The sequence below is a fragment of the Apteryx mantelli genome, chromosome 16 (assembly GCF_036417845.1).
Source record: "Apteryx mantelli isolate bAptMan1 chromosome 16, bAptMan1.hap1, whole genome shotgun sequence".
Taxonomy (NCBI): Eukaryota; Metazoa; Chordata; class Aves; order Apterygiformes; family Apterygidae; genus Apteryx; species Apteryx mantelli.
Genome location: NC_089993.1, coordinates 15,106,723 through 15,127,998, shown reverse-complemented (window position 1 = coordinate 15,127,998; position 21,276 = coordinate 15,106,723). Strand labels below are relative to the sequence as shown.

Below are 21,276 nucleotides of genomic sequence, written 5' to 3'. Positions count from 1 at the left end.
ATAGACAGCTTTTTTTCTCCCTGTAACCGGACTTGATTTCAAGCCTAAAGTGTTCACTACGCTTACTGCCTGTGGTTTGAACATTCATAGGGCACAGCACAAACCAGGTGAGGCATGGGGTTCAAGGTAAAGCCAACATCAGCAGTGAGATCTAGATCTGACTTGTCCACTCCTGGAGGGGTCTGGAAAACAAATTTGCGGAGCAAGCCTGCAAAGAAGAGGAACAGCTCCATTTTGGCTAGTCCTTCTCCAACGCAAGCCCTTCGTCCTGAAAATAACCAGAAGAGAAGTAAATGATCAGCACCATAATGGATAGTGCTGGAGTCGGAGACCTTCTAAACTGGATGTACAGCCTGTAACAGCAGGCTGTTGAGACAGGAAAACTTTCCTTCCCTCTCTCTGTCAGAGGTGCTGAAAGGGTATCAGGCAATGCAGAAGCCTGTGGGTATGTGAGATCATTCAGTGCCTGTGAGTAAATCAGTGTCTCCCACATTTCAGCCCAGATCTCCCAAGCAAGAGATGGTAACTTACAGCATGGTGAACTGGATGAATGACCAGAATTCCCTTATCCTGTGTTCTGTGTTTCTGACTTTCATAATTTCCAACATCCAAAACTACTTCTGGATTCAGTGGGAGCTGTGCAATTAGCCTAAGCAATTAGCCTAACCGCAGGTGGTGCACAAAATACCCCTCTCACCTATGGAAAATGGAATAAATGCCTCTCTCCTAATAAAGTTCCCATCAGCATCCAGGAAGTGAGAAGGGTTGAACTGATCAGGGGTTTTCCAGTGCAACTCATCATTCAGAACGGAGGTCAGCAACGGAATAACCTCTGTCCCCTGAAAGGAATCAGAGAAACTCATGGTAGTTGGTAGGAGCAGATCACTTTCACAGTCCAGCTAGGCTGGTTTTCTTTTTTCCAATGTGCATAGGTGAATAAGACTAAGCCATGGCAAACAGAGCTAGCGGATGCTTTGCTGCCCTGCTTCACCTCTTATCAGTAGTTGCTGCTCTCTTTTTGGGCCACAAAACAGAACACATTTCCTTCTTACATATTCAGAGACACCTTTCAAGCAAGAAGCTGAACTAGAGGTTCCACATTTGGCAAAAGAGATTCAAACTGGTGTGATTTAATTAAAGTCTGTGGTTATTCTGGATTCAAAAAGCTGTAACTAGGAGCTCAATCCAGCCCATAGTTGTAACAGCCATCCTGGATCTGAGACAAAAGATCACATCACAGATTAAACCAAACATCAGGGCATCTTTAGGTTTTTTGATTTTTCTTGCCTGCTTTAAAAGAAACTGTAAGGAATCTGTGCAGTGTAAGCTGACAACCTCAAAACTCACCTTAGGAATCACATAACCTTGGAAATTCACATCAGTAGGAGTTGATCGTGATAGACTCATTGGGACTATATCGGCAAATCTTTGTATTTCATGTATCACTGCATCTGTATAGGGCATTTTTTTCCGGTCCTCCAACTTAGGCAGCTCTCCTGGTTCAATGACGTGGTTCATTTCTTCCTGAATCTTTCCTTGGGAGGAGGAAAGGATAAAGAAGCTGTACCCCCCTCTTATCTTGCAACCTAAATGGCTTTTGGTTTAGCCAAGATCAATAAAAGGGAGAACTTTGAGGGGTATTTGGGAAGAGCAGAAATAGGCGTGGGTAAGTCAATGTGTGATGTTGTTCTTTCAGGTTTGTTGTTGAGCCAAGGGAGCGTGAATGGAGTTGCTACAGGACATGCCATGCCTGATTCTGATCTTATGCCTTTGTTACCCCACAGCCTTCAAAAGAAAGATCAAAATCAGTCAGGAGACGGGAGACCGATGAAGGTTAGTTGCAGTGACGTAAGCTGATAGCCTGCAGGAGAATAGTGATGGGGGAGCTTTACTGTAACTGTGCAACGCTGGCCCGTAGCCTCTCCCACTTGGCTGTGCTGTTTCCTTGCAACCAGCTGAATAAAATCTCTTTGTAAGTCAGTGGTTGTTATCGCTCTCACGGTTCTTATAATTACTCTAGACAACACTGAATGAGTCCCACTCCCTCCCTTCTATAACCAAAGCCTTAAGCGTGCAACAAGATATTGTACAAGAAGACTTCTTAGCCTTACTCTGAATTTCTGGGTATTTCATCATCAGAAGAAGACCCCAGCGCACAGTTGTAGAAGTAGTCTCAGTCCCAGCAGCAAAGAGGTCCAAGGTCGAAAACAGCAGGTTGCCATTGTGGAAATAAGTGTCGGGTTTCTTTGACTCCTTCAAAACATACAGATAATGGCCATTAGTTCTATAGCAAATGGTACAAATACACGAATGTGTTGCCATCATTTTTATCTACATTTTAGCTTTTTGTGGCTTTATATGCTACAGGGACCTAAACAGTTAGTATTTTAGCGTTAGGGCCTATAGTGCGTGGAATATATGGAGTTTGTCCAATCCTGAGTGTGTATGCAGTCCCAAATCCAGATATTATGTAAGCAGGAATTCAGTTACTGCAATGAAGTTTGTTACTGTACCATTCTTGCAGGAAGGTTTGGGATGATATCCCCCCTACACGTGCTGAGCAGATTTCACCCACATGGGACATCTTGACAACTAGATCCCATTAATCAGCAGTTTCAGTGGAACTATGGAGCGAGTACAGCACTGCTCACTGTGAGTATTAGCTTTAATATATTCTAAAAACTGCAGTTCCTGTGTTTTCATTCACTTCCAGTCCCTGACAGATGGTCAATCTTAATAATAAGTCAGAGCTAAGAGAACAGAAAGACTCTGAGACTTAGCTTTAAAGTACCTGTTGTTGCTTCATAAGAAAGGCATCAACAAAGCCTGTTAAGTTATTTTCATTAAACTCTTCTTTGTGCTCCTGAAAGAGCTTCTGGAGAAAAGCAGTCAGCTCCTTGACATTTTTTTGCACAGTCTTGAGAGCGCCAAAGAGAAATCCAAGAGATGGGTAGAAATTATATAACTGTGGAGCAATAAAAGTCTTACTGTTAATTGGCGTTTTGAACATACATTGGTATCTCAAACCATACTGCTGGCCACTTGTCTAACAGGGTCTATCAAGGCCTTCAGCTGGCAGCTCAGAGAGGACAGGAAACCTTTCCAGGGAGAACCACTCAGCTAGCTGGTGAAATATTTCTGAAATGCTGAAGATATTCCTTGCTGAGACTCATAGGTAGACATCCCATGCCCTGACATTTCAGGTCACAATTCCCCCACATTAGCTTGTACAGTCCAAGCAGCTACAAATTGTGCAGAAATATCATGTTCTCTCTGTTCTGCCTCTGCATGAGTCCTCACTATGACTTTTGGGAGACTCATCAACTTAGTCTTCCTTCAGGGCTTTCAGCTGTGTAGATAGTGGGACTGAAGGTCTCAAATGTGAAGGATGGGAATGTGAGCATTGTACCAAACTAAGGGAAAGCCTTCAGGTGTGTCACACTCTAGGACAGAACAAGGGACTTGAGCCAGCCACCTCCACAGACAAACACAATTTTTCTATGTCAAGGAAGTGGTTTCCAAGCCAATTAGCTTATGCACAGCACCATGCTAACACAGCTACACTGTTCTTAGGAGCTGGACTAAGCACAGCATTGCAGTATGTCATATGGATGAACTTGCTGTCTGGTGGGAGGGGGTCTCATCCCCATTCCCCCCGAGGTGTGCATGTCCTCTGGGAGACCACTAGTTGCCCTGCGAGCCCATTAAAGAAGCCCCTACAGTTTGCTGTTAGCCGGTGCCTCGTTCTGGGAGTTTCCCTGCTGAAGCACAGTGTGTAATTCTGACCTGTGCTCAGATGGTGCTTTATATACTGAGCTACTCTGGAATTACAGCGAGCATCAGACTTCAGTGTGGCACTGAGGACGAATCCACTGGTATTGAAAGCAGAAGCTTTGTGTCAGGAAGGAATGGGCTTATATCAGCCTTTTGTAAAGACTATTCTGCTTTCTTTAGCTAAAAAGCTTCACAGACTAAGCCCAGGGCCCTGGGAATCTGTGCCCTGCAGATACAGAACCCCAGACATAATCAGTACAGACCAGCTGTCTGTTAATGTTCTCCTCAACCTCACCTTGAGAAGCAAATGTGGGAGGCCAGGAAAACAAAAATGGGCAACCAGATATCCCAGAAAAAGCTAAAAGCTAAAACCTAAAACCAAGGCCTTACCAGTATCATAGGGGAGCCCAACAGCTTGGTATTTTCATTTAACAGCTTCAGCAAAGTTAGAAATACAGGATCATCATATTCAAACCTCTCTCCAAACAATATAGAGCAGATGACATTGGATACAGCATTGTTGAGTATCATCTTGGTATCAAAAGGTTTCCCTGTATTTCAAGCAAAGAAAACAAATGGTGATGTGATAATGCCCATTTTGCCCTGCAACGTGGAAGTGTCCTGCTGGGGTGTGTATGGTTAGATTTGGTTCCCTCTGGGGTCCCTGACTGTCTTTGTACATGGTGGGGTAATGCTGTGCGAAATGCCACATTCAATAAATGAGAAAAGATGCATAGGGTCCATTAAGTTTCCTTTGGAAATGTAGTCCTTAGCTCTCAAAGAAAAACCTCATTCACCACACACAATGCACAGCAGGAAATTCAGTTTCAATGTTTTAAGGCCTCAGTTTAATAACCTACTTAAACATACACTAAGCATGAGATACCATTTGCTCTAAGTTACACTTTCATTCATCTTTGTTGTTCAGCTAGATATGTGATCTGTCTCTGGATGAAATTCTTGACACTCACCCTGATAAGATGCAAAATATTTAATGAGGGAATTTACTTCCTCAAGAATTCGGATCTCAATTGTTCTCTTTCCCATTCCAAAATCTCGCAGTGTGGACAAGGTGAATCTTCTCATAGTTTTCCATAGTTCTCCATGGCTGAATCCTATCCCTAAAATAAAGGTATGAGATCCTTATGTTACTTGTAATTAATAAATTTTTGTAAGGTCTACTTACGCATTTGTACAAAAGCTACTCAGTGCACTGTTACACAGACAAAAAGCAAACCATAAGAGGACGATATTCTCTGCCATAAGAATAAAATCAGTATAGACAAACTGAAAAAAGAAAGTAACCAACCAAAAGCTTACCATTTCCTTGTGTTATTTTCCTAAATATGGGTATTTCTGCTCTTTCTCCAAATTCTTCAGAATGATTTAAAAGGGCATCCTTGATGGTTTTGTATCCAGCCAGTACCACAACTTTCCTGGGTCCAAAATGCACAGTGAAGATGTTGCCATATATCTTGGAGAGCTTCAAAGGTAAATAAATATGTTCATTCAAAACCAGATCTGGACCCATATGGTAGCATTAGCTACCCCAGTTAGTTTCTAGCACGAAAGGCCCCTCCCAGCCCTGCCTGAAATCTCCGGGTGCTGCTGTAGTGCAAATAATAAACCTCAGCTATCACTAGCCAGCATCTCTGCTTGCACCCTGTTTGCACAACAAGGTGTCTGCTATCATTGCTCCTATGAGATGAGCAGCTGATAAAATGTCATTGCATTCCTATGGTATTTTGCAGTAACAGGCCAAAGCAGCGAAACTACCATTTGGAGGCTCATTAGAAAAATGCTGTAGCAGGCAGGCCCAGTGTGAGGGCCTGTTTATTTTAACACCATTGACCTGAGGCAAGGGGGTGTGCACGCATCTTTGGGGCTGAAGCCACAAGCACTACAAGAACAAAGCTACAATAACTCTTTCTTTCAGGACAGCACTTGTCTCAAGTTATTGCAAGGTGAGTAGTGTTGCAATCATAGCAAAGTTATTTGCTGGCCACCAGAAATTTGAATCCAATCAGGAAGCATATTCTTGTAGATAATGTTGCAGGCGCTCAAGGCTTTTACAGCAAATTAAGTATGAATCATCTGTTACAGAGGAGGGTGGCTTTGACAATCTAATCATTCACTCAGTATTTTAGACTTCATTTAAACATACTGTAAGCCATCCGCTCCAAATGTCTTGTTTCCGATGTGCCTGGGTTACCATTTGCTATGCATTAGATATATACAGAAAATTGAATTTCAGATTAGAAGCAGCTCATGTTATTACAGCAGACAAATTGAATTTGTTTTCATCAAATGGTGGTTTGACAGCTTGGGAGATAACATTAACACTGGTTCCTTCCTCTCTGGCAGATCACAGGGTGTGCGGCAGATCCAGGGGTAGTTAAACACAGCTGTTCCCCAGTCTTCCTTTGGTCATTTCTTTGCATTAGTACGTCTTGGCAACAGCCCTGGCTTTTCTCAGCAATATGAATATTGGATGTGGCAGGCCTGAAAGCCTCAAGAAAGCTGCTTGGCAGCTTATAGGAAATGAGTCTGGTGCCTGCAAATGACATTTGTATCATAAAATCCTCCACTACAGCCAAAAATAGTTGCCCTTTCCTTCAACCCCTCCACAAACACATCTATGGTCAGACAGGAGCTCAGGACTGGAAGACCATCAAAACTGCACTCTGCACAAGCCTGGTGGCCCCGTAAGTCCAGGCAGATGGACACTGTGTGACTGCTATAGGAAATCTGAACTTTTGCAGCCCAGGATGCACCTTTTCTACAAATAACTGGAGAATTCCAGTGTCTGCACTGCCATCTCGCTATGGGTGTTGAGGTGAGCTGAGGGAGTTCACTGGGGACTGGACTTCCCCTGTTGTAGTGCCTGGCAAGCACACACTCAGGGAACATGGCAGACCAGCCACAGCCCCTCAAATGTCTCTACAGCCACCTGAAGAAATCTGAATTAGTGTTGAATTGTCCTCACCTCCCTATGGGAACATAGCAGCCACTTTCTGAAACAAACATCGCAGCTGGCTTTAAAATATTTAAGTCTTTTTTTTCCCCCCTTTAGAAATAAAAGTATCCATGGAGCTGCATAAGAAAAAGGAATTTGTTTACCTAGAAGTACAAAAGCCATGCACCAAGTCTTAAATAGCCCTGGCCAGTGTGTGTGCAGGAGGAGAAAGGGGAGGCAGCGTTGAGCCGTGCATTGCAAGGACATAACTAGCTTTGGAAATAAATGTACATATGACCCAGTTTCCTTTGCTGTGGGAATGATATCTTTCTTTCCTGCCTTCCTTCCCCCCTCCTGTGGGGGATGTCTGTCTGTAGTGACAGAGCTGTTGATAGCGAATGGCCCCCATCCTTCAGCAGACTGGCCCGGCTCGTGCCTTCTACTTGCAGAGTCTGAGGGCCATGACTGGGGCTCAGAGTGCCAACAATGTGGACCTGGCTGCAAGGGGTGGAGACCTATACTTGCATGTGTATAAAGGAAGGGGTACATATACGCATATATATGTAGGTAGGGTGTCAGTCTGCCAGCCTGCCTGTACTTTAAGTAGCTCATTTCTGCCTTCCACACAATGCAAACACAATCGCATCTCCATCACCCTCGTTGCATTTCTCACATCAGGCATTGCACGCAGCCAATTTTCTTCCTGCCTGCTCACTCAAGACCCTACCTCCGTCAGCGACTGGAACGGCTTTTTCAGGTCCACCACATTCAAGTTTCCGATCAGGGGAAGAGGTCGTGGCCCAGGAGGCAAACGGCAAACTGGTTTCTTCAAGCTGGTAAGAAGGTAAATGAGGGCTACCAGCCCCGCTGCCAAACAGAGCAGCAAGCTAGAGCCCACATATTGTAGCAGACTCTGTATGGCCATGGCTACCTCAAAATGTAGATATGAACACCTTGGAGCTTCCTTTATAGCCCTTCTTTCATTGCTTGAACCCACCTTCTGGGGAAGCGGCTTTACACAGAGAAAAGGGCTCCCAGGTCTTGTTTAGATCAGTTTTGTTTTTTTTGTTTTTTTCCTGACAGAAAAGCATTCAGAAACATGGATTATCTTAATCTGGAGCTCCTGTTTCATCCACAACACTGGGGCAAGGTGTTTGTTTTCCAGTGAAAACCTGTGTTGTGGACATGTTGTGGTCTCGGTGATCTCGGGGGCAGAATTAAGGGACAGAATCTGTGCTGGATTTCCCCCCATTAGCTGCCCGTGGTACAAGGCCACAGGACTCAGCCAGGCACTGGCAATGCAATGGAAAAAGCAGGAAGCAGGAGGGAAAGCCCTCAGTATTGCTTGGCCTGGGGCCAGCTTGGCCCCAGAGCAGACAAGGCTGACCAGGGAGGAGCTGGAGCAGGGATGGCACAAAGATGTGCTAATTCAGGCTTGCAGAGGGGAGTTTGTCCATTTATAGGCAGCAGCTCTCCATATCTCTGCTTTCCTGCCACCCCAATAAAATCCTCTCCTGGGTGTGAGCTCCACTGATGGAAAAATGATTATTTATTAATAATAATAAAAGTACATTAGCTGAAGGCAAGGAGGATTGATAAACTCTGACAAGATTGCCATGACAAAAGGTGTGTCTGCAGGTCTGCCTGTTCTCCGAGGTTTGTTATCAGGGGTAGAAGGGATTTTACCACAAGGAGGAATTAGCCTGTGCAGAAGAGGACTAGGCAGAGTGGGCAAGGAAAGGAGGTGTATGGATGGGCACGTCCTCCTCAAGATTTGCTGGACAACTGTGCAGCTCTTGGTCTGAGTCCTCTTCTCCCAGACATTTCCAAGAATACCCTGTTCTGCCAGACTCCTCACTGAGCTAAAGGTGTGACCATCGTGATTCTTGAGAGTTTATAAGCAGCAGTAATAAGAAGGAGGAAAAAACCCTACGTGAGCACAGTGGGTACCAATGGAGGGAATTTACTGGCTGCATACAGCCACCTCTGTGCTGCTGGAGCAGAGCTGGCTTCTGCCACAGAAAGCAAGAGAGCCTTCTCGAGGACTTTCAGCCTATTTAAAGGTCAAGTTGTACCTGGGGATAAGACTGGGTGAAATCCTTTCTCGGGCAATGAGCCCATGGACGTGCTAGCCTGCTTGACTGATGCATGCATTGTGGGAAACGATGGGTGACTGCTCCAGTGCGGAATCACTGCAGTTTTAAAACACCACACATGCTATTTCCTCACTTCGATTTCTTCCTCGCAAGCCTTGGCTTCCAGTATGCAATCCTGAACACAGAATTTGAGGTGCTGCACATCTGCGTTGATGGCTCATAGGTGAGGCATCCCGCACAGGACTCGGCAGTGATCTTTTCTCCCTGCTCACATGTGTCTTCGTCTTTCTACTACCACAAGCCAGATCAATATCATCTTCAGGTAACCAGACTTTACTTTGTGGGCACAGCTCAGCAAAATAATCATTTTCTCTTAGAAAATGAGCCCGTACATTAAAAAGCCATAGAGTTATTTACCTTCTGTGTGCTCATCTGGAGAAGGACATATAATCTTCTAATGGGAGATAGGTTAATAATGCTACAGCAACAGTGGGATAATGCAGACAGAGAGAGCTATTATAAGGCCATAATTCAGTCAATGAGTTCTGATAACATAATAAACCATGAGAGTGAACACCAAGTGCTCGTATGCCTTGCAAGGCTCGGCAGCTGAATTACAACCTCAGGAGATGCCTATCAGCCCGTGCATTGTTATCAGGGATATATAAAGCATGAGAACACCCTATTAAACATTAACGTTTTTAAAAGACTCAGATATGTTAAAACTCAGGCTGCTCTTTGCCAATGGATTTTCCTCACCTTGGCAAATGCTGGTACAGAAAGAAATCAATAGCTCTCAGACTTTGACCTCTCCACATTTTTCATAATTATTGCGGTGTTTTACGGGATCCCACCTACTTCTTCCCCAATCCTTCAACTCAGTATTTCTATAGGATCACCACAGAATAGTGATCAATATCTTAAGTGTTCAGTATGTGAATTTTGATACAAACAACCTGTACTGGGTTTCTTATTCATTTATCTGTTAAATCAGTCTGTGTTGCACAACTGCTGTGGGAAGGAAGACTTTTTTTGAACCTTTTCAAAATCATTATTTTACTGCAAATTTTCAAAGAAAAATTCCTGTTTTTTCCATGTTCTGAGATGAGGGATTATGGTAAACAGTATGTGATGGATCTGGTCAGTGGAAGAAGAAAACAAACAAAATTCCTGCACGGGATTAGTGCATTGTATCTGAAGTGAAAGTACTTCCCACTCATATTAAACCTTATCCCTTTTAGCAGCAAACTGTCCTCAGGAACCTTGTTGCTTTTAAAAGCACTGTTCTTGGACTGAAGAGATGTCATTCCTTCATGGGTCTCAGTGACAAAATCCACAGGAAATCCTGGGATTCGGTGCTGGTGATGTTTTTTATAATATGCCTATCTATAAAAATATTTGCCGTAAAGTCCACTGTGACCACTGCCAGAAGCATGGGTTTTCAGACCCTACGCTTATGTCAACAAGCCAAGGCAGCCTGACCTGGGAAGCCAGTACTGAGGAAGTCAGCTTATGAAGACCTTATTTTCAGCATGGGACTGAACAGATCACAAGCCTCAACATAAGTCTAAAGATCTTCCTCTTCTGGGTCTCTAACTTCAGTCCGCCTCAGCATAGTATGGCAGAAATGATACTGATCCAAGAGCAATTCAGGATACTATGGATAGAGCTTAGCTGGTAGGTGCCAGAGTCCCAGCATCTTACTTTTGAGCCACCTGCCTTGATGATGCAGATAGAGAGGTGGATTTAGTTATACCAGAACTGCAGCTAGCAAGGTAATAAAAAAGATCACTTTGACTTTCAGCACAGTGTAACTATTTCTGTTGTGTTCCTCTTTATCTTGATGAGGCTTTGGCTGAATGATAACAGAAAATGAACTATCATTCCGTACAACTTTGTAGAGCACATAGCATATTAAGGCCTTGACCTTACTGGCATAAAGCTGTGATTTCCCTCTAAGTGCAAAACAATAATATTTCATTAATCATCCATAGCAAAAATCCCCGTTCCCCAGACTCTTCTGGCAATATTTTGCATTTTTGCTTGTCTAGGAACCTGAATTAAAAGGGAGAAAAATGGTTTACAACAGCCTCTGGCAGTGATGTAGCAAGACACCTTATGTAAGAGCTGGCTGTGTGCTCGCGGTGCAAGGGTGAGGCTGAATGAGTGATCCCGGAGGGATGTTTCTCTGAGGTGTGTTCTGCGCCTTACCTGGGAACAGCAGTCTCAAGGGCACAAATTCCAATGTTTGAATGTGCTTGGTCTTGTTCGACTGATTCATTTCTTACAGCTATCCCAAGCCAAGCTGCAAAATCCCTTAGAATTTTACTCAAAGCCTTTCACAGCTTGTTGATAAATTATTTTCAAATTAACTACTTGATAATTTGCATCTGTAGGTTCTTAAAGATGTGGCATGGTGAGAGAGAGAGAAAATAATGAAAGTCCCAGACTCTACCCTGCTCACAGCAATGGAAAGGTGTTCTGGTTTCTGGTCTGATGTAGTACTTCAATTTGGCACTTTTAAAAGCAATGCTAAGCGGGTTAAAAACCCTTCTGAAGGTACATTTGTACAATTGACAAATAGTGATATACTGATATAAGTTTTCAGTGTGATCCGACACCATTGTAAAAGAGCAAACAATTTTTAAATGTTACTTTAGTCAGTAATTAATGACTAACAGCTCTGATTCAAGCAAAGGAGGGGTTTTTATATATATATATATATATATCTCTCAAGCTGTGTAAATCAAAAGGGGAAGGTCCAGATTTTCCCTAGTTTGGGGAGTCACAGATTTGAGCCTTCTAATTTTTGCAAAGGGCTCCAGACTCCAGACTCCCGATACTGTAAAACACTGGATGCTTTACAAAGTATCTGATCTCTCATGTACATCAGGCACCTTGTCACTGAAACAGCTATTTCAGATTTTTGTCATGCAGTGAAAGTCTCTCATATCTTTGGAAGAAAGTATGTGAAAAGCATTAATTTCTTTGTTAGTGGCACTGTTCTTTGTGGCACCATTTTTGCTGAATTCTTTTGGAACTAGTTGGCTTAATCTGCAAATAAGATTTTTCTTAGCACTGATTATCTAATGGAGATTTCATTTGATCTCCTTGGGAAAAATACATACTAAACCGCTAAAGCACATGTATTAGCTTTTAAGAAAAACTGTACCTTTGCAGGAAACTCTAGAAGATACAACTGATACTTAGAATAAGAACATTAAATAAACATAACGAAATACCTGCTACTATACCTGAGGTGAATTTGGGTAACCACAAAACTTAAGACTCCAATGAAAGATGCTGAGGTAATTAGTAGGTAATCAAAACATTTGGATGTAATAAATCACAGCAAGCTGATATAGTCCTTGCATAGGACTGAGTCAGCCTGTTTGGGAATAATCCCACTCTGGGATCCCTGCGTATCTTTTGCTTTCAGTCCTCCCTGCAGCACCTGGGGAGTCAGCAAGTCAACCCTTGCACCACCACAAGCCAAGAAGCATAATTCAGGCAGTGTGCTAAAATCAGTTGTTTTGATATTTCAGTTAAAGTTGTTCAGACAAACCAAAGCTGCTTACTCCTCGAGATCTAGCAGATGGTTTGTTGCCTATATTTTTGAAAGAGCACTGTCTCCCTTTTACTGTTCAGTATTGTAATTAAGTCAAGTGGAAAAGTACTATTTACTGTCTAAAAAAAATCTATTGTTCATAGCCCTGAAAACATAATAATAAATAAAATCTCATATTTCAGGCTGCATAAACCTTATATAATAGAACATGTTGTAATTTTCCATTTCCAATTTCAAATTCTGTAATAAGAAAGCAATCAAAGCACAAAAAAAACCACTTTAAGTGGGACTTCAGGTAATATTTCTATAATGGCCATCCTTAACAATTGCAGCTGTGTTTTTTTTTTTCTCCCCCAGCCTGGAATTCTTTATACTTATCTCAGTCATTTAATTAAAATAAAATCAACTTAAAACAGATGAAAAACCTCCTTAAACCAATTGCAGCTAGGGGCAAAGAAGAAAGATGGTAACAGCGTAACGCATGGTGAACACTGGAGCAGGTTAAATTAACACCATTTCTCATCTCTTCTCAGGATGAGACCAGCGGCTCTCCGGCGCGTGCCGCCAGCACACCACCAGCAATATTACATCCCCCAAAAAAGATATTTTCGTAAGTGGGGCCCCTGTCCTGAGCAGTGACAGGTGCAAAACTTCTTCTTAAAGCCGTTGGGAAATGAGGAGCCCTGGTCTCATCCAGGTCTCCTGACTGATGTGGCGGCTTGGGAAGAAATAGAGGGGAATTTGGGTGACGCTGGTTCCTATATAAATTGATTTGCTGACACTGGTCTCTGATTTTTGCTGGTTTTCCCTTCATAAAGGCATCTGAACAAATAAATTTTAGCAGTCAGCTATGGAAGAAAAAATCAATTTTTGCTTTCCTTCCCTTCTCAAAACAGATTCTCCTCAAAAATTGCTCTCATCTTCTGGACTTGGGGTAGGAGACTCTGGAGGCAAATTAGGGAAGTAACCGGTTTTGTGAGAAGAAAATGTTTTATTTCATTGAGATTAATTGAAACTTGGGAAACAAGGGACGTGGAGAGCAGCCTGGTTCAGTGCCAACCACCAGCCCGATCTTCCTTGCAGGATTTTGTGCTTCCAGGAAGAAGGAAAGACCCCGACGGGCCCCAAAGGGGCTGCGGGGCGTGGGCCAACATGGCGGCCAAGATGGGGTTTCCATGGTGACCCCGCGCTGGCGAGGTGAGGCCTGGGGCAGCGACGTCACTCCCCCCGTTGCCCTGGAGAGTTGCCGTGGAGACGCCACGCCCCCTGGCGGATGCTCCCCCGGGAGCGCGGCACTCCGGTTGCCGCAGCAACACGGACGCTGTTTCCCTCGCGGCGTGGCCCCGCCCCTTTCGGAGTGGCAGCGGTCACGTGGGGGTGGGGGGGCCGGGCCGCTCGCGTTCGATGCGCTCGGCGCTCGCGGGCCCGGCCTGGTTCGGCTGCTCGGCTCGCCGGTCGCGCAGCCGGGAGGAGACCCCCGCCGAGGCCGGCGACATGTCCACGGCGATGAACTTCGGCAGCAAGAGCTTCCAGCCGCGGCCGCCGGACAAGGGCGCCTTCCCGCTGGATCACTTCGGTGCGGCGTGGCGGTAGCAGCGGCCCTCGCCTCCCCGCGGCCTAGCGCCGGCCAGGCCCCTTCCCCCCGCCCAGGCCTCGGGTCTCCATGGCGACGCGGCCGGGCCGTTGCGGCGGGCGCGGGCCCGGCGGCCGCCCGAGCCGGCGGTAGCGCGGCCTCGCTGTCTCTTGCAGGCGAGTGCGGCGCCTTCAAGGAGCAGTTCCTGGAGTGCCTGCGCCAGAGCGGCTCCGAGAGCAGCGCCTGCCGCCCCCGCGCCATGGCCTACCTGCAGTGCCGCATGGAGAGGCGAGTGCCCCGGGGGGCGGCCGCTGCGGGGGGGGGAGGGGGCAGCACCGGTGGTCGCAGCTCCAAACACCACCCTGTTCCCGAGGCCACTGGAAAAAGTGACGGCGCTTGGTTTTCTAGGGGTGTTCCTATTCCCGCGGTGCTCTGTACGCTGCGGTGAGTCAGGAAGCCCATTGGAAATGCTGGGAGTGTGTAAATACAGGAACACCTGCACCCTTTGCATGGGCTGGTAGTGAGGAGGACTGCAAGTCAAAAAGAGTTTGGAAGTCCCTACAGCGAAGTAAAATAGCACAGCTAATACTGTGAGCCACGTTCCCTTAGAAACATGGTGTGTGACGTGGTTAGGCTTTTAGGAAGATCCTATGCACTCTGCTAATTAACCATAACAAGGAATCAGTTTTCTGAGAAAATTGTTGATAAACATCTAATACCAGAATGTAACACATTCAACTGGAAAGCCAGTGATAAGGAAAAAAAAAAATCCCCAAACGTAGCTGTTCCGAAGTTGAAGTTTTTGAGGCTTTGCTGCATGGCAGTTACTCTGTATGGTAGTCTTGCATTTCTTTACAGTAAGTAGTAAGTGAATTAGAAAAGGGTGTTATTCTCTTGGTCATGGACTGTGTTCTATAAAATGTGTTTTTTGTTGTTTTTACCTCAGGCAACTTATGGCTAATGAACCACTGGAAAAACTGGGATTTAAAGACCTGATAGATGAGAAATCAGAAGCAAAACCTGAAAAGCTATAATGAAGACAAGAAAGCTTTACTTCTCTTTTATGGAAAGCATAACTCTTACGTAGTACATATTGTACACTCTGGTCATGTTGGAATAGGAAGAGTTACCCAAAGGAACTTTTTTTCCAGAATTCTCTTTCCAAAACTAAGATTTTTGGAATGAGCAAAAGTGCTGCAATTGTTTGCTTTACTTCTGAAGTATCTCAAACTAACTTTTCTTGTTTTTATTTCTCTAATCTGGCCTTAAAGATCCATAAGATTATTTTGCATATGAGAAAACAATTATTGCTTGAGGTGTTCTCTGACAAAAGAACCCATATCTCTGTATGAAAAGTAAAGTTAGCTCTCAAACTTGGACTCAAACTTCAGGTTAGAGCTCTCAAACTTCAGGTTAGTTTTATGTGAGTATTGCTAACGTGCTTAGAGTGCTTTACTTGTCAGTTGGAAATAAAACTGGTGTGGTACTTACAAATTGTTTTGATTTAAATACTGGTAGTAATCCCCTTCTTTGGGAAGATAGCCTTCTCACCCTGATACACAAAACACTTGGGACTTTTTTTTTTTCCATCTCTTCACCTTCATCATTGCTTGGACACTATTTCTAGTTCTACACACCGATAAGATAATGATTCTGCTTTTATTTACAATGCCAACAATGTTCATCTAATTTTATTTCATCATTTAACTAGGAATCTTTCATGGCGGATTTCTTCATTTCTCCAACTAGAGCATATTGCCTGAGCTGCTATATGTTCTTTTTCATATCCTAATAGTGAAATTGGGGTGGAGATAGGTACAGTATTTATTTGTATATGGAGTAAATTGTAGATCTAAATGGACCCCTCCCCCAAAATGACAATTTTGTTATTTTAAAAACAAATACTTTATATTAAAAACCAGGGTAGATCAGAAGTTAGATATCTAGGAAATACAGTATTTCATTTCAAAAGACATCAGCTGGGGCCCTTGCTTTGTCAAAGTAATGCAGCGATGTACAGCAGATTTTCAGTCAAGTCTGGGTATGTCTTTAAGATCTGTGACAGGTGTTTGTAAAATTTACTGTGAATTAGCAGAGGCAGCAGTGTTCCCTTCTCTTGCACTAATGCAAATGAGTCTTTCCTAATTAATACTGAGCTCAGGCCAAAATAATTTGGCCTATTAGATAGCCCTCTGGAAATATGTTTTGAGCAGACAATAAATCTGAAGATCTGATTGTATTTTCCACTGTATCTCTTCCCCCTCCCCCCTCTTATTTTTTAATCTATTGGATCATTTCTCTGTGTAGCTGGCTGTTAAACTGCAAGCGTCACGGAGCAAGGCCTGCAGGTATGGATAAACTTGTTTATACCAAACAATGCTCCTGTGTCTTCTCTTTAATTAGTGTCTCTTTAATACATCTTTCCTGCTGTCTGCTGCTGCTTTTGTTTGCTTCATTCCCATATGAATCTCTCTGTTCATACAGAGATCGAGGAACTGGTACAAGAATGTTTCCCACTCTTCATGCTGATGGGTGGAGCTGGAACTTAAATTGTTGCTCAGGTCTAATCAGATTGAACAGACTGTAGATAGTTCAGAGCGAGTCTCTGTTTGAAAATAATGTTCACTTGCTACTGCATATTTTTATTCTACTTCATTCTACTGTTAAAATTAAATCCTTAGGTGAGATTAGTACATTTATAGAAAAGAAAGCAGAGATTTTATTGCTGAAACAGATATTAAAAGACTTTATATTAAACCAATGAACAAGACCTTTTTTCAGTGATACTGAATAAGAATTATTAAAATAATCTCCTGTATCTTCAGAAGAAAGAAATCAAATTTCATGCTTCCATGCTCCCTGAATATTATAAGGTGAAGTGAATCCCATGTGGCCATAAAAGAAGCCACCAGTGGTGGTAGAATAATCCAGACTGTCCTCAGTAGTAGTTATATCTCTTGGATCTTACCCTGCATGGTAATTAGAGGCACGTTTTTTCTAACACAGTTGATGCCACTATGTCACCCAGATTATTATAAAGTAAAAGAAATAACATTTCTGAGGTCTGAGGTGACTGAATTGTGACCGCTGAGCTGAAGTGATAGGTGCTGCTTAAACGCGTTGTCTCAAATTACACACTCAAGGAGGAGCCACTGGAGACTCTCTGTTCACAGTGGCTGAGGCCCAAATTTTGGACCAGTTGCAGGAGGGGTGGTGGGCACAAAATCAGTTTCAAAAACTTGGTGGCATGTCCAAGAAAGCAGTGCTCTGCTACATGTAGGCCTGGGGTCCTCCCATAGGATTTCTGTTGATGGAGCCAGCAGGGACCTGCACAGCACAGACCGGCTGGGCTGCTGAACCACCAAAGGGGGCAGAGCACGCTTCATCCCTCACATAATAACTGCAGAAGTAGTAACTGCTGCCCCAACAGGGAATGCTGCAGTGAGAATTTTGCACCTTTCACCAACCCTTAGAAGACACTTTATTATCCCAGTCCTGATCCATGGTACGTTTCATCCTGCCTCCCCCGCAGGGTGAGTCAACTCAACAGCGCTTTCCCTTTCATGTCAGGACAAGACCAAGGGCTGCGAGTCGATAGTTGGAAACTCAGGGAACTGGCAGAGGCACGTATTTCCTGGCGGTAAGGTATTAGCTGGAGAAGATAGTATTTCCAGAGGAGCTGTAAGGTGAGTTCAAAGCTGATGAGAGCCATCAATTGATCTTGACTGAAATCTAATGCAACTGCAAAGTGGCAGAAAAACAGGTCATTAATCAGTACAGAGCCTGGGGTCAAACAGTCTTCCCAACTTGCTCTATGGGACAAATCCCTGCAATGCTGGAGTCATTTGGAAGAACAGAAGTTCCTGGAAAGCTCTTCATTTTATTTCTGTGAAAATACAGGCCATTATTTAAAACTTTTATTTAAAACATTTTTATTTCAGCTTCATTTGTGGGATCCACATTTGTGCTTCTTTACAATAACACCAGTGTATAGGCCAAAGGAAACTTGTAAGTTCACAGTTGATCCTTCCTGTTCCCATAGCTAGGAGGAAGCACTCCAGAAGCTTGGCACCAAGAGGGAGGAGTAAGTGTGTATTCTGGAAAAGCTGAGCTGAGGCTCAGGGCATGTGTGGTGGGGGAAAGGCAGTTTGTCAGGGTTACTGATTTCTTCCTGTAGCTGTTTGGAGTTAATGAGCTGCTCTGCTGTGTATGGCACCAGGAGCACAGTGAATCCCACGCAAGCACATCAATCTCCATGTAAGAAGAGTGCACGTGTGCCTGCCTGCACCAGCGCTGCCTGCCCAAAGGCTGCCGTGAAGCACCACCTGCTGACGGACTCTGGGAGCTGGAAAAATACAGTTGCGAAACGTGGTTCAGCTAGTATTAATGTACACACGGCCTGCCTAGATGTAATTGCACGGGTGTGGAAGCGATAGCCCGAAGCAGGAGGAAGTGTTGACCATGTTGGAATGAAGATTTATTTAAGCTGTTAATACAATAATAGAAATCAGTAAGTGAGGGGGCTGTAATCTTTCCTGCAACCTTACTTCAGCCTAGCATCATTCACACAGTAACCTAGGTACTCTGCTGCTTGGGCTCCTGTCCCAGGGAGTCCCCAGAGGGCTCCGGGTCAGCAGAGCTTTGCATGGTGGCACTTTGGAGCGCCTTGCCTACACATTCTCCCTTCATTCCCATTAGAATCAACTCAACTACAGAAAACTTAACCTTGATCACTGCAGTTATTTGCAGAAAGAACATTGCTGCAAGCCAGCCCTAGTTATGTCTTCCTGGGAGACCTTGAGCTCTTGGTGTCTCTCTCCGTACAATGGCAATGACTTGCAGAGCAAGGAAGGAAGGGTTCAATAAATGTTTCCAGGGCTCTGAGGGTTCTTTCATGAAAAAGCCTGTGCAAAGAGAGTGTCCTGTGATTGCTCTGGAAACGGGCCAGGGTACGAAGTCCTTTGTGTGAATACAACGTACCTGTGCCCCTATGCCTGGGAAGGATTGTTATTGTGATGTTGTTGCTATTAGTGCATCTGCCCCCAGAAGCGTGATATCTGGCATAGCAAAAGGGTTGTGTCTGTCAGCGCCTGTAAAGCGAGCGTTTGGCATGGTTTGGCATTGTGTGCAGTTAGGTGCAGGCAATGGGTGTAGCCAGATGACCTTGACTCTTGGTCCTCCTCTGAATTCTCTCCCAAGGTTTTCTCTCCCCTTTGTCCCACCTGTTTCAGGGCCACAGAAGTCCTTGCGGCTGGGCATAACACTGATGGTGAGTGAAACCCACCTGGTTTCATTTGGGGGCTGCAGAGTTGCCTGCCTTCGCTGGCGATTAGTTGCCCTTTGTGGCAGCAGTCAAAATGCCCTTTCACTTACAGCCACTTTTGTAGGTTTGGCTCGATCAGTGCTAACAGTGGGAGGGAACTAGGCTGGTTAGAGCACCGCTTGCAGTTTAACCCATTTATCATCTCACTCTGCTCTGAGCAGAGAGCAGCAGGAGAGCACTGGAAGGTAAAGCTGTGTTTCCAGTAAAGTGTTGTTCCTGTTCCAGCTGCTGGAACTAAACCTGGGGTATTGCACTGCAACAGCTGTGGATGAGGCAATACTATAGGCAGGCTATGAGAGCAGGAACAGCCTGCCCTCCCCCCAAAAAGCAATCTGCGGCATCACTTCACGCTCTGAATATGCTCTGAAGAGTGTCTTGGGTGTGCTGGTTCCACTGGAGAGCAGTGTGTTTCTACATTTCTCTCCTGCGATTCCTGGGAAGGGAATGATGCTTTTGCTCATACAAAAGAGCACTGTCATTTCTGGTACCATGTCCAGTGACCTCAAAGGATTTTAGTTACTTTTTTACCCGGTGAACATTCCAAAGCATCTATTCCTGCTAAATTGGGAGTGGGGCATTTTGTACCAGGTTTCCCACAAAAAGCAAAGCTCTTTAGCTCGGATTAAGAAACAAAAGATTGTTTGGAAAGGCACCTGCGAGGGTCAGTTTCCCTCCCAGGGTGTCTCAATGGAAATTGGATGTCTGATTAAACTTCTCCCAGTTTTGTTTTGTTTTGTTTTCTTTAATGATTCTGCTTCTGTGAATAACTGGCAGTGCTGCATTTCCACCAGGATGCAGCAGATTTTCTAGTTTGCAGATTTCAAGACAAAATGCTTTCCTTCTGGAAAGATGGTGCCACATGGCCTGAAACGCAAAATTGATCACTGCTGGAAATAACAGTTTCGTACAAAGTGACCTACAGCTACAATACATGTGTGCAGAGGTCTTGATGAACCTCAGCGCATTTTCATTCCCTGGGACCAATGGTGACAAAAGGAAAGGTTTTTATTGCTCTTTCTAGGGACTCTGATGGTCGTGCTCTCTCTAACACTGCACTGTTTCACTACAGGGTTGTTTATACCCGTCTGGGAGATCCTGGGACTTTCATCAGCAGGTGTATCAATCTCTTGAGCTTGCTGATTCCTGCCTGGTTTGGCTGCCTGGGGAAAGATACACCCCAGACAAGCTTGGCATTCACCATATAACCTAGCAAAGGCCACAGTCAGCTCTGTGGGTGTAAAATAGTTCAGATGCCTAAAGTGTGGTGGGCTGAATCCAGGCCTGACTGTTCCAGGCCTCCCCAGCTCTGGTGGCACGTGTGTGTGCACGAGCAGTCTGTTTCCACGCCGAGTAAGGCAGGTTCCCAACGATGTGGGAGGGATAGTATGGTCCATCTGGCTGTGTGTCCTGCTGGCGGGTAGTGACCAGTAACTTAACCTACTCGTTATTGCAGATGCTCACCTGGTGTTATGAGTTACAACAAATTCTGGTGGCAGCAGTGGTGGAAATTAGCCTTGCAAAAAGAGAGCAGAGTACTGCTGAAATTATTGAGGAAACCACCCAGAGTGATTCAGGCTTTTAATTTTTATCTTGATTTTTAAGAGCCGGCAGTGGGGGCTGCCTCTGCAGCCCCTTTGGGCATCTGAGTCTTTCGTCTGTTTTAGTAACTTTCTTGGCGTTGACAGCTCCAGTTCCTGGAAGACTCATGATTTCCCCAATGCCAGCAGGCTGCGTTCAGCAAGAACCTGCTAATATACCTGAATCTGGTCTTGTTTGCAAAGCTGCTAATCAAGGGTAGCCTGTGGGAAGAGAGCCACATGGGAGGAGCTGCTCTGGAAGGACACCAGGCCCAGTTTTGATTGCTCAATCTACATTTCTCTGTCATCAAACTCTGTTCTGGGTTTCAGCAAGCTTTGGAGGCACTGAATCCCTTCTTAGCAGACAGGGCACGAGAACACAAGACCTACAGAATTTGGGACTCCAGGA

The 21,276-nt window shown here is 44.6% G+C and overlaps 2 protein-coding genes across 3 annotated transcripts; one reads left to right on the top strand and one right to left on the bottom strand.

Moving 5' to 3' along the window:
• Positions 1–62: 62 nt before the first annotated feature.
• Positions 63–7,655, bottom strand: LOC106491306 (cytochrome P450 2K1-like). The gene is made up of 9 exons (XM_013950870.2): positions 7,458–7,655; positions 5,095–5,257; positions 4,746–4,895; positions 4,165–4,325; positions 2,792–2,965; positions 2,112–2,253; positions 1,348–1,535; positions 698–839; positions 63–268 (listed from the first exon to the last, which is right to left on the bottom strand). Exons 1-9 carry the CDS (start codon positions 7,653–7,655, stop codon positions 63–65), a joined length of 1,524 nt encoding a protein of 507 aa, XP_013806324.2.
• Positions 7,656–13,759: 6,104 nt separating this feature from the next.
• COX19 (cytochrome c oxidase assembly factor COX19) lies at positions 13,760–17,665 on the top strand. Of its 2 annotated transcripts, XR_010885838.1 has the most exons (4): positions 13,760–13,970; positions 14,144–14,255; positions 14,914–16,315; positions 17,538–17,665. XR_010885838.1 is itself a non-coding variant. In XM_067306499.1 (3 exons), exons 1-3 carry the CDS (start codon positions 13,799–13,801, stop codon positions 14,999–15,001), a joined length of 372 nt encoding a protein of 123 aa, XP_067162600.1. In that variant the 5' UTR covers positions 13,760–13,798; the 3' UTR covers positions 15,002–16,344. The 2 variants fall into 2 exon arrangements, 1 of the variants encoding a protein (XP_067162600.1); XM_067306499.1 differs by lacking the exon at positions 17,538–17,665 and having other exon boundaries at positions 14,914–16,344.
• Positions 17,666–21,276: the final 3,611 nt, after the last annotated feature.

Coding starts and splice junctions, on each gene's coding strand:
- LOC106491306 (XM_013950870.2), bottom strand. CDS start 7,655: ATGGCCATACAGAGTCTGCTACAATATGTGGGCTCTAGCTTGCTGCTC. Junction 5,258..7,457: donor CGTTCCAGTCGCTGACGGAG/GTAGGGTCTTGA, acceptor TTACCTTTGAAG/CTCTCCAAGATATATGGCAA. Junction 2,966..4,164: donor TGGGCTCCCCTATGATACTG/GTAAGGCCTTGG, acceptor ATTGCTCCACAG/TTATATAATTTCTACCCATC.
- COX19 (XM_067306499.1), top strand. CDS start 13,799: ATGCGCTCGGCGCTCGCGGGCCCGGCCTGGTTCGGCTGCTCGGCTCGC. Junction 13,971..14,143: donor CTTCCCGCTGGATCACTTCG/GTGCGGCGTGGC, acceptor TGTCTCTTGCAG/GCGAGTGCGGCGCCTTCAAG. Junction 14,256..14,913: donor CTGCAGTGCCGCATGGAGAG/GCGAGTGCCCCG, acceptor TTTTTACCTCAG/GCAACTTATGGCTAATGAAC.